This window comes from Penaeus chinensis, chromosome 2 (assembly GCF_019202785.1).
Source record: "Penaeus chinensis breed Huanghai No. 1 chromosome 2, ASM1920278v2, whole genome shotgun sequence".
NCBI classification, from domain to species: Eukaryota; Metazoa; Arthropoda; class Malacostraca; order Decapoda; family Penaeidae; genus Penaeus; species Penaeus chinensis.
The window spans coordinates 1423633-1436132 of NC_061820.1; the positions used below are offsets into that span (position 1 = coordinate 1423633).

A 12500-nucleotide genomic window follows, 5' to 3' on the forward strand; every position below is an offset into this window, starting at 1 on the left:
AACAGCTGATCTAAGCCCAAGACCTGTTCCCCCTTGCTCCCTGAGTCACCTGCTTTCCCCTCCTCCACCTTCCTCTTCTTCACAGGACTCCGATTCTTCTTCTCGGGGGGTGACAGCTGCTGTCTCTTTCTTGGGCTCTTTCTCTCTCCTGGCTGAGGGACGCTAACGGAGGGCTTTCGAGTCGTGAGTGAGCTGTGCTTCCTGGGGCTGGATCGGGCCTTAGATGGGCTGGAGCTAGGGTCTTGTGACTTCCTCTTCAGACTCCTGACTCCCACAGACTTCAGGGGACTCTTGAATGCTTTGGAAGGACTCAACATGACATGTTTCGTGGGACTGAGCTTCGGAAGCTTTATGGGACTGCTGATCTTCTTAGTCTTCCCTTTACCTGGACTGCGGCTACCTTTTTTTGAGGTAGCTGTCTGCTCTACTGAAGGAACACCAGCCTGCAAATGGTATAGTTTGAATTAATTAATCAAAGAGTACATACTAAAGCTTATTCCTAAGTTATTACTTCTCCTTTACCAATCTCAGGGAAAAATTACAAACTCTCTCTAGTACAGTGGTCCTTAACCTGTAGGGTGGCGGGAGAGGGTTGGTAATTTCCAGGGGATTACCCCTGAGGGAAAGTATGAATTTCTCTAATTACATTTTTAATTCTCTTAGCAACAGCTTGGGACAGGAAGGGGGGGGGGGGGGGGGGGAACTCATCCTGGCCCTGTTGAGTTCTATTCATTCCTAGCATCTCATACATATCCATGGTAAGAACGAGATCCTGACATTGTGAAGTTACAGTTTTCACACCTGCTACTCTCAAGACCAAGTACTGAAACCAGCTGAATGTTGAAAAAAAAATCATGACCTGTTGGCTAAGAGGTAATATGAAGTATCTTATTATTTCATGCTAAAAAAACAACAATATTGAAACATAATAAACAAACAAATACAAAACACAAAAAAATCAACAGAATATCCAGGAATACAGCATATTCTTCATAGCCTTAACCAAATACAAAAATACAATGAAATAAATAAACTAAAGCAACAATCAAAATACACAGAGACCACACTCAAGAGAAGAAGGGGGACCTCAACCCACCGCACTTGTTTCCTCCCTTTCCTCCGCCTCGCCTTCAAGAGGATCCCCCAGTGCCTGAAGAGCCTTCTCCTTCCTCCTCATCATGTCTTCGACGGCTTTGCTTCTCAAGGACTCCTTCATGGCAGCCAGAAGGCTTTCGTCTTCTTCCTCCCCATCTCCTTTTGCCCCTGATGCGTTATTGGTAAGTGTTAGCAGTTAATTGCAAGTCCCTGGCAAAGGCTTTGTATAGTGTCTTGAAAATAATCTATCTATGAAGATAAACAAATAATTTAGAAGAAAAAAAAAGAAGAAGAAGAAGAAGAAGAAGAAGAAGAAGAAGAAGAAAGAAAGTGTCTAGTATCTTGGCATGGATACATTCTCCACTTTAATCTTGTCTTTTTAATTCAGTAATGTGCAAGTAAGAAATGAAAACTTCCAAATAAAAAAAAGGAAAAAATAAACCATGAGATTTCTAGTCAGACTTAACTTTCCATCATATTGTAAAACTGAAATTGATGTTTTCTTTATATGCATACGTATAAAGTTGTTTATATACAACTTTCACAGCCATTAGCTTCTTGTCTCTAATCTCCAATCATGTTACTGCATATACTCAACATGTTACTTTTGTTCAAGTGTTCAAATCTCTCTTGAACATCATCTCTGTGTTTAAGCTGTTTTCCTGAATGAATGAATAATAAAGTATCCATAAATCCTATCTACACATGGCTATATTCACTGATTCATGTGACTTAATGAACTTACCAGGAGCCTTATTCTTCTGTTGAAAGACCTCTGCCGAGATTTTTGTCTGTTTATATAACTTCTTGCTCGTGGGACCCGGGGGCTCGAAAACCATCTCATACATTGATTTCGGCTTCCTGTCAGTAGTATGGTGCCTCTGCATCTTCCTCAACTTTTCCTTTGGAGGAGATAGGTTGAAGCTTGATGCTGACTTCAGCAGGGACCTCTTTGCTCTGGATGAGGTTGGGCTGTGTGTGTTCTTGGAAAGGATGGCCATGAGTGGAGAGCCCTTATCTTGCAGCCTCTCACTCTGGGAGTTCTTGTTCGTCACTCCCGGTAACAGAGAAGGGGACGTGAGGTCGCTGTCATCTTGCATCAATGAAGGTGTGTTAGTAAAGACCAGAGGAGAGTATCTCGGCATGGATACATTCTCCACTTCGATCTTCATATTATTTTTGATGCTTGAGTCAGACTCTGTTGGCTCCAGACCTGCTTTGGGTGGGTTTTCAAAGTCCAGTTTCTTGGAGATGTCTGTCTGGTCATTCTGACCTTTTGCCTTTTGGACTGCAGCTTTATTTTGCTTTCCCAAGACAGGACTTTGCCCTCCCTCTGATCCTGGGGTGTTGGGAGTGCCTTTTACTGGAGTCTCTGATCCAATATCAATATCTTCCTCCAACTGATCATTTCTCTGATTTTCAGAAGAAATGTTTTCTTTGCACGTATCAAAAAAGTCCTCATTGTTGTATGTATCATCTTCATGCCTCTGTGTAAAGTTCAAAGGTAGAGTTTCAGGGACCATAACAATGTGATTCATCAGCATCTTCCTCTTCTCCACATTCACATGGAGAGGGTGTTCATCGAGTGACATCGTCTCAGGAACTACAACTTCAGGACTGGTCGGTGAATCCTCCTCCTCCTCTGACCCACAATCCTCTCTTTTCTCGTCTTCGTTCCCTTTTCTTGAGCCAAAAATCATCTTCAGTGGCGAGGGTCTTGAGAGGCTCCGGCAGCCCTTACCAGCAACCTTCCTCACCTTGACGGACTTCTTATCTGGATTCTTGTGGTCTACAGACTCTTCTTCCCTCTCCACTTTGTCATCCTTCCCTGACAACTTGTCCTGACACAGCCTGCATATGCCATTGTTGCTTGTTCCTGTGCTCTTGATTTCATCCCGTTCATTTTTGATTTCTGGAAGAAAAATGAAGGATTTTTTTTCTTTTGAATGAAGTATTCATAATACCTGCATTATAAAATGCTTATAACCATGAGAAGAATCTTATCTCCATAGGTATTCATATCCTGGTATAAAATTAATGGTCGTTAATAATAATAACAGTAACAACAACAACAACAACAACAACGAGCAATGAATACTGAAATAAAGAAAACTTAATAGCTCATATGAAAGAACACAAAGAATAAAAGAGGCATATTCATAATTACAGAGATCACAATTATGTCCTTGAATACAATCCACTTCCATGAAAAGTATGAAGTATTACGGCAATATGTTCATTATTCATATTTGCTGTTCAGCTAGATCTTACCAAACACCTGGTACCCCACGGATAACAAATTACACATAAATATATCAAGTCCTCGAATATACTCGTTCTACAATACAAAGGCTTACCCATGACCAGCAGAAAGAGCGTCTTGCACAGGAGCTTGAATGCCCGTACTTCACTGTCTCCAATATCCATAATGGACTCCAACTGGTCCACGAATACACTCTCGCTTAAGATCGACGACCAAAACTTCATCACGTTTTGAGAGCCCATTTTGCTTGCCTGGCGCTGTAAATGTTTAATAAGAATAAATAAACTAATCTTGGTTATGTGATAGTTGAATTATAAATCTTTTACATTCATAAACTACATAATCTTGTAGCCTTTGTCAGAGTTCAGTATTCATATTCAACTATCAAATATGCTCTTGCAAAAAAGGCAATTCAAGCTAACTAACAGACTTCAAAATTAGAAGAAATAGAATAATAGATATTAAAAGCTGTATTCCACAAACTATTCTCAATACTTGATATAAATATCGAAAAGGCGGTGTGGTGTTTATCCTTCAGGACAGATATAAATTTTTTTAAAAAATAATACATACATATAAATAAATAAATAAATAAATACATATACATATATATTTATATTATATATATATATTATATATATTTATATGTACATATATATATATATATTTATATATTATATATATATTATATATATATATATATATATATAAATATATATATATATATATATAATATATATATAAATATATATATATAATATAATAATATATATAAATATATATATATATATATATATTTATATATATATATATATATGTATATATATATATATATATATATATATTATATATATATATATAATATATATATATATATATATTTTTTTTTTTTTTATTACTACTCTTTACTATGGCATATCTGCTAATGTTGCACATACACAAACGTACACCTTTTTCTATCTCTAAGGTAAAAAGAACAGATACATACATATAGTACATTATTTAAAGATCAAATAATAAAAATATTCCAAAAATGTACAAAAATACTCTCTACTTATAAATTTATCTTCATTGCAACATTGTTACATGCAGTTCAAGTGCATCTTATATAAATAACACTAAAAGTCTCTTGTCAACCCAGCCATCCTCAAATATGTGTGTTGGTGAACTGGGTTGTGCTTGCTGCGATGTCTGGAGCATTTGTTCATCAACCTCTGTCAAAAGAGGATTAAATAGACTTGTAAATACTTGATTCATATAGGAAAAAAGGGATAAAGAATATAAAGATAATCCCATTTCATCTTAAATATAAAAAATGGAAGAATAACTTTAAAAAATGAACACAAGACCCAAAGTAGAGAAAAGAGAATACTAAACATTAGGCACATCATTCCCTAAATCAAATAAATAACTTAACAACACTCATTCCTTGACTCTAAAACAAACAACAATCCTACAAACCTTCTTTTCTTCTGGGTCAAGGATCCTGGTATTCATACCAGTTCTCACACTCTCGACACCCCCAGCCTCTAACTGCTTCGGCAATCTTTCTTCCTCACAACATCACCCAGGTAGCATAGCCGGGTTTCTTCATTCTTCTTAAACTACTCAAAGCTAGAGAACTACATCGTAATTAGCTTGCGACAATAACAAATTTACAAGCTATGTAAACAAATGAAAAGGATGAATTTACAAATGAACTATCAGCCAAAAAGGATTTTTTTTTTTTTTTACCTGATTTACAGAACAGAAACTTATGAGTTTACTGATAAACATAAACACAGAAAGTAATTTACTTTACTGAAGGGAAAAAGAGCTCTTACACATGATACTAACTATATAATACAACAGTAAGCAAATGTAAAACATCCTGATAAATTACTTTTAATATAATGAAAGCAAACAAAGTGATACTTAAAAAATATATATCAAAGATAAAAACAACTCAAGAACTACAAGAAAATTAATACTTATGAAAAAAACAAACTTACCTGTTATCAAAGAAATTCTCTTTTGTTCTTTCTCAACGAGATCTTCCTTGGACCAGAAGACCTGCCGGAGATTTTGCAGACTGGCTCTCACCACTGGAAGGGGTCGTGTTCACCTTTTTCCAACAGCTGATCTAAGCCCCAAGACCCTGTCCCCCCCTTGCCCCTATCACCTGCTTTCCCCCTCCTCCACCTTCCTCTTCTTCACAGACTCCGATTCTTCTTCTCTGGGGGGTGAAGCTCTGTCTCTTTCTTGGCTCTTTCACTCTCCTGCTGAGGGACGCTAACGGAGGCTTTCGAGTCGTGAGTGAGCTGTGCTTCCTGGGGCTGTGGATCGGGCCTTAGATGGGCTGGAGCTAGGGTCTTGTGACTTCCTCTCAGACTCCTGACTCCCACAGACTTCAGGGACTCTTGAATGCTTTGGAAGGACTCAACATGACATGTTTCGTGGGACTGAGCTTCGAAGCTTTATGGGACTGCTGACTTCTTAGTCCTTCTTCCCTTTACCTGGACTGCGGCTACCTTTTTTTGAGGTAGCTGTCTGCTCTACTGAAGGAACACCAGCCTGCAAATGGTATAGTTTGAATTAATTAATCAAAGAGTACATACTAAAGCTTATTCCTAAGTTATTACTTCTCCTTTACCAATCTCAGGGAAAAATTACAAACTCTCTCTAGTACAGTGGTCCTTAACCTGTAGGGTGGCGGGAGAGGGTTGTAATTTCCAGGGGATTACCCCTGAGGGAAAGTATGAATTTCTCTAATTACATTTTTATCTCTTAAGCAATTAAGCTGGGACAAGGAAGGGGGGGGGGGGGGGGGGGGAACTCATCCTAGGCCTGTTGAGTTTCTATTCATTCCTAGCATCTCATACATATCCATGGTAAGAACGAATCCCTTAACATTGTGAAGTTACAGTTTTCACACCTGCTACTCTCAAGACCAAGTACTGAAACCAGCTGAATGTTGAAAAAAAAAATCATGACCTGTTGGCTAAGAGGTAATATGAAGTATCTTATTATTTCATGCTAAAAAAACAACATATTGAAACAATAATAAACAAACAAATACAAAACACAAAAAAATCACAGAATATCCAGGAATACAGCATATTCTTCATAGCCTTAACCAAATACAAAAATACAATGAAATAAATAAACTAAAGCAACAATCAAAATACAGAGAGAAACAAAAGAACGAGAAAAAAAAGAAAAAAAAAAAAAAAAAAAAAAAAAAAAAAAAAAAAAAAAAAAAAAAAAAAAAAAAAAAAAAAAAAAAGAAGAAGAAGAAGAAGAAGAAGAAGAAGAAGAAGAAGAAGAAGAAGAAGAAGAAGAAGAAGAAGAAGAAGAAGAAGAAGAAGAAGAAGAAGAAGAAGAAGAAGAAGAAGAAGAAGAAAGAAAGTGTCTATATCTTGTCATGATACATTCTCCACTTCGATCTTCATATTATTTTTGATGCTTGAGTCAGACTCTGTTGGCTCCAGACCTGCTTTGGGTGGGTTTTCAAAGTCCAGTTTCTTGGAGATGTCTGTCTGTCATTCTGACCTTTTGCCTTTTTGACTGCAGCTTTATTTTGCTTTCCCAAGACAGGACTTTGCCCTCCCTGATCTGGGTGTTGGGAGTGCCTTTTACTGGAGTCTCTGATCCAATATCAATATCTTCCTCCAACTGATCATTTCTCTGATTTTCATAAGAAATGTTTTCTTTGCACGTATCAAAAAAGTCCTCATTGTTGTATGTATCATCTTCATGCCTCTGTGTAAAGTTCAAAGGCTAGAGTTTCAGGGGACCATCACAATGTGATTTCATCAGCATCTTCCTCTTCACTCATTCACAATGGAGAGGGTGTTCATCGAGTGACATCGTCTCAGGAACTACAACTTCAGGACTGGTCGGGTGAATCCTCCTCCTCCTCTCTCTCTCTTGCCCTCTCTCTCTCTTTCTCTCTCTTGCTCTCTCTTGCTCTCTCTTGCTCTCTCTTGCTCTCTCTTGCTCTCTCCATTTCTCTCTTTTGCTATATCTCTCTCTCTCTCCACTCTCTCTCTCTCTTCTCTTTCTCTCTCTTGCTCTCTCTTGCTCTCTCTCTTTCTTTCCCTGTTTCTGTCTCTCTCTCTCTCTTTTCTCTTTCTCGCTTACTCTCTCTCTCTCTTGCCCTCTCTCTCTCTCCTCTCATCTCTCTCTTGCCCTCTCTGGTTCTTGCTCTCTCTCTCTCCTCTCATCTCTCTCTCTCTCTTTCTTTCTCTTTTCTCTCTCTCTCTCTTGTCCTCTCTCTCTCTCTTCTTGCTCTCTCTCTCTCTCATCTCTCTCCTCTCTCTTCTCTCTCTTCTCTCTTCTCTCTCTCATCTCTCTCATCTCTCTCTCTCTCATCTCTCTCTCTCTCTTGTCCTCTCTCTCTCTCCTCTCCCTCTCTCTCTCTCTTTCTCTCTCTCTCTTCTCTTTCTCTCTCTTGCTCTCTCTCTCCTCTCTTCTCTCTCTTGCCCTCTCTCTCCTCTCCTCTCTCTCTTGCCCTCTCTGGTTCTTGCTCTCTCTCTCTCTTCTTCCCTCTCCACTTTGTCATCCTTCCACTGACAACTTGCCTGACACAGCCTGCACACACCACTGTGCTTGTTCTGTGCTCTTGATTTCATCCCGTTCATTTTTGATTTCTGGAAGAAAAATGAAGGATTTTTTTTCTTTTCAATGAAGTATTCATAATACCTCATTATAAAATGCTTATAACCATGAGAAAATCTTATCTCCATAGTATTCATCTCCTGGGTATAAATTAATGGTCCTATAATAATAATAACAGTAACACAACAACAACAACAACAACGAGCAATGAATACTGAAATAAAGAAAACTTAATAGCTCATATGAAAGAACACAAAGAATAAAAGAGCATATTCATAATTACAGAGATCACAATTATGTCCTTGAATACAATCCACTTCCATGAAAAGTATGAAGTATTACGGCAATATGTTCATTATTCATATTTGCTGTTCAGCTAGATCTTACCAAACACCTGTACCCCCAGGATAACAAATTTAAACCATAAATAGATCAAGCTCCTCTAATAAACTCGTTCTACAATACAAAGGCTTACCCATGACCAGCAGAAAACGTCTGCGAGAGCTTGAATCCCGTACTTCACTGTCTCCAATATCCATAATGGACTCCAACTGGTCCACGAATACACTCTCGCTTAAGATCGACGACCAAAACTTCATCACGTTTTGAGAGCCCATTTTGCTTACCTGGCGCTGTAAATGTTTAATAAGAATAAATAAACTAATCTTGGTTATGTGATAGTTGAATTATACATTTTTTACATTCATAAACTACATAATCTTGTAGCCTTTGTCAGAGTTCAGTATTCATATTCAACTATCAAATATTCTCTTGCACAAAAGGCAATTCAAGCTAACTAACAGACTTCAAAATTAGAAGAAATAGAATAATAGATATTAAAAGCTGTATTCTGCAAACTATTCTCAATACTTGATATGAATATCAAAATGAGTGTGTGTGTGTTATCTTCATACATATAACATTTTTTATAAATAAGTACATACATATAAATAAATAAATAAATAAATACATATACATATATATTTATATTATATATAGACATATATATAGACATATATATAGACATATATATAGACATATATATAGACATATATATAGACATATATATAGACATATATATAGACATATATATAGACATATATATAGACATATATATAGACATATATATAGACATATATATAGACATATATATAGACATATATATAGACATATATATAGACATATATATAGACATATATATAGACATATATATAGACATATATATAGACATATATATAGACATATATATAGACATATATATAGACATATATATAGACATATATATAGACATATATATAGACATATATATAGACATATATATAGACATATATATAGACATATATATAGACATATATATAGACATATATATAGACATATATATAGACATATATATAGACATATATATAGACATATATATAGACATATATATAGACATATATATAGACATATATATAGACATATATATAGACATATATATAGACATATATATAGACATATATATAGACATATATATAGACATATATATAGACATATATATAGACATATATATAGACATATATATAGACATATATATAGACATATATATAGACATATATATAGACATATATATAGACATATATATAGACATATATATAGACATATATATAGACATATATATAGACATATATATAGACATATATATAGACATATATATAGACATATATATAGACATATATATAGACATATATATAGACATATATATAGACATATATATAGACATATATATAGACATATATATAGACATATATATAGACATATATATAGACATATATATAGACATATATATAGACATATATATAGACATATATATAGACATATATATAGACATATATATAGACATATATATAGACATATATATAGACATATATATAGACATATATATAGACATATATATAGACATATATATAGACATATATATAGACATATATATAGACATATATATAGACATATATATAGACATATATATAGACATATATATAGACATATATATAGACATATATATAGACATATATATAGACATATATATAGACATATATATAGACATATATATAGACATATATATAGACATATATATAGACATATATATAGACATATATATAGACATATATATAGACATATATATAGACATATATATAGACATATATATAGACATATATATAGACATATATATAGACATATATATAGACATATATATAGACATATATATAGACATATATATAGACATATATATAGACATATATATAGACATATATATAGACATATATATAGACATATATATAGACATATATATAGACATATATATAGACATATATATAGACATATATATAGACATATATATAGACATATATATAGACATATATATAGACATATATATAGACATATATATAGACATATATATAGACATATATATAGACATATATATAGACATATATATAGACATATATATAGACATATATATAGACATATATATAGACATATATATAGACATATATATAGACATATATATAGACATATATATAGACATATATATAGACATATATATAGACATATATATAGACATATATATAGACATATATATAGACATATATATAGACATATATATAGACATATATATAGACATATATATAGACATATATATAGACATATATATAGACATATATATAGACATATATATAGACATATATATAGACATATATATAGACATATATATAGACATATATATAGACATATATATAGACATATATATAGACATATATATAGACATATATATAGACATATATATAGACATATATATAGACATATATATAGACATATATATAGACATATATATAGACATATATATAGACATATATATAGACATATATATAGACATATATATAGACATATATATAGACATATATATAGACATATATATAGACATATATATAGACATATATATAGACATATATATAGAAATATATATATATATAATATATACAAATATATATATATATATAATATATATATATATATATATATCATCATCATCATCATCATCATCATCATCATCATCATCATCATCATCATCATCATCATCATCATCATCATCATCATCATCATCATCATCATCATCATCATCATCATCATCATCAGCCTGGGTCGTAGGACGTAGGCCTCTCCCAATCTTTTCCATCTTTGTCTGTCTTGCGTTTTTTGCTTCCAGTCTTGGCCCCCAAATTTCGTTATTTCGTCGCGCCATCTTGTCATAGGTCTGGCCCTTGGCCTCTTTATGTTATCCATAATCCAGTCAGTTACTTTCTTCGTCCATCTGTTGTCCTGTCTCCGACATATATGACCTGCCCATTGCCATTTTTTCTTTGTGATGCTCCCGAGTATATCTTCTACTTTTGTCTTTTCCCTGATCCACGTCGCCCTCATCCGATCTATCTATCTATCTATCTATCTATATATATATATGTATATATATATATAATATCGCACAATTAGTCTAATGTCGCATATTCTTAAAACTCGACTGAAAATCATCCTACAGAGGATCAGAAGTCAACTCCTAACCGTTTGGGTTTATGAAGGATAACGATATGAGATGCTACCTTCGCCATGAGAATGCTTGCCGAGAGAGCCATCCAACACCAGCAAAATATCTACCTGACTATCATTGACTACCGAAAAGCTTTTGATAAGGTCCGGCACTTAGAATTGTTCAAAATCCTCGCAAATATCCGGATAGATGTAAAAAAATGAGACTAATTCAATCAGTCTACCAAGTTGCGACAGTCCGCATATCCGATGGAACAACTAACTGGTTCCCCGTCACGCGAGGTGTCCGACAAGGAAGCGTGATGTCACCTTGTAGTGGACCGCCTGTGTACGTCCCCCACGGTCCCCTACATATCCTTTCGCCTCCCCCCCCCCCCCTTTCGAGATGAAGAACGGTGTCCAGGCTGAGTGTCCACCCTCGCTCCACGGAGGAGGTCGCAGCCTCGTACGCCTCTTAGTTCTCCCAAAACCCCTGTTTTTATCCCCCGGGGGTGAGGATGCCCGGCGCGGTGAGGAAGCTGCGGCAACAGAAAACGGGAAGCCCACCTGGAGCGACTCACCTGTGCGGCCTCGTCACCTTAATGTTTTGTTTGCTTTATTTTTGTTTTAGTTTATTTTCGTGTTTTAATAAACTTTTTACGTCGTGTTTTACACGGACCTTAATTTGAAAAGAGAAATGAACTTCTAAAGAAACTTTTAACCTTTATTCGTCTTTCTTATTATCATTTTATCTTAACTTTAGTATGAATATTTTACCTTCTATTTGTTTCATTTTTACACCGAACAGGTTATGAGTTTATTTTACTATGGACACGATGGTTCTTTTTTATTTTTACTATTTATTTCATAGAACTTTTATTCATCTTATGAATAAACTTTAAGGATATTCTTATTATTATAATAAGAACATTTTAATGTAAATTGTAAGTTTTTATATATGCAAGTCTTATGAGAACCAAAACTT

The 12500-nt window shown here is 34.3% G+C and overlaps 1 protein-coding gene across 1 annotated transcript in view; it reads right to left on the reverse strand.

The window, feature by feature from the left end:
• The window catches only part of LOC125032607 (nucleolar protein dao-5-like), a 4873-nt gene extending 1152 nt beyond the window's left edge, over positions 1-3721 (reverse strand). The window contains exons 1-4 of the mRNA XM_047623868.1: positions 3453-3721; positions 1841-3007; positions 1097-1263; positions 1-443 (exon numbers count right to left, since the gene is read on the reverse strand). The exon at positions 1-443 is cut by the window's left edge and continues 120 nt beyond it. Of these exons, the coding sequence (XP_047479824.1) occupies positions 1-443; positions 1097-1263; positions 1841-3007; positions 3453-3600 (1925 nt within the window). The 5' untranslated portion in view covers positions 3601-3721. The remainder of the gene's footprint in view (positions 444-1096; positions 1264-1840; positions 3008-3452) is intronic.
• Between the last annotated feature and the right edge of the window lie 8779 nt (positions 3722-12500).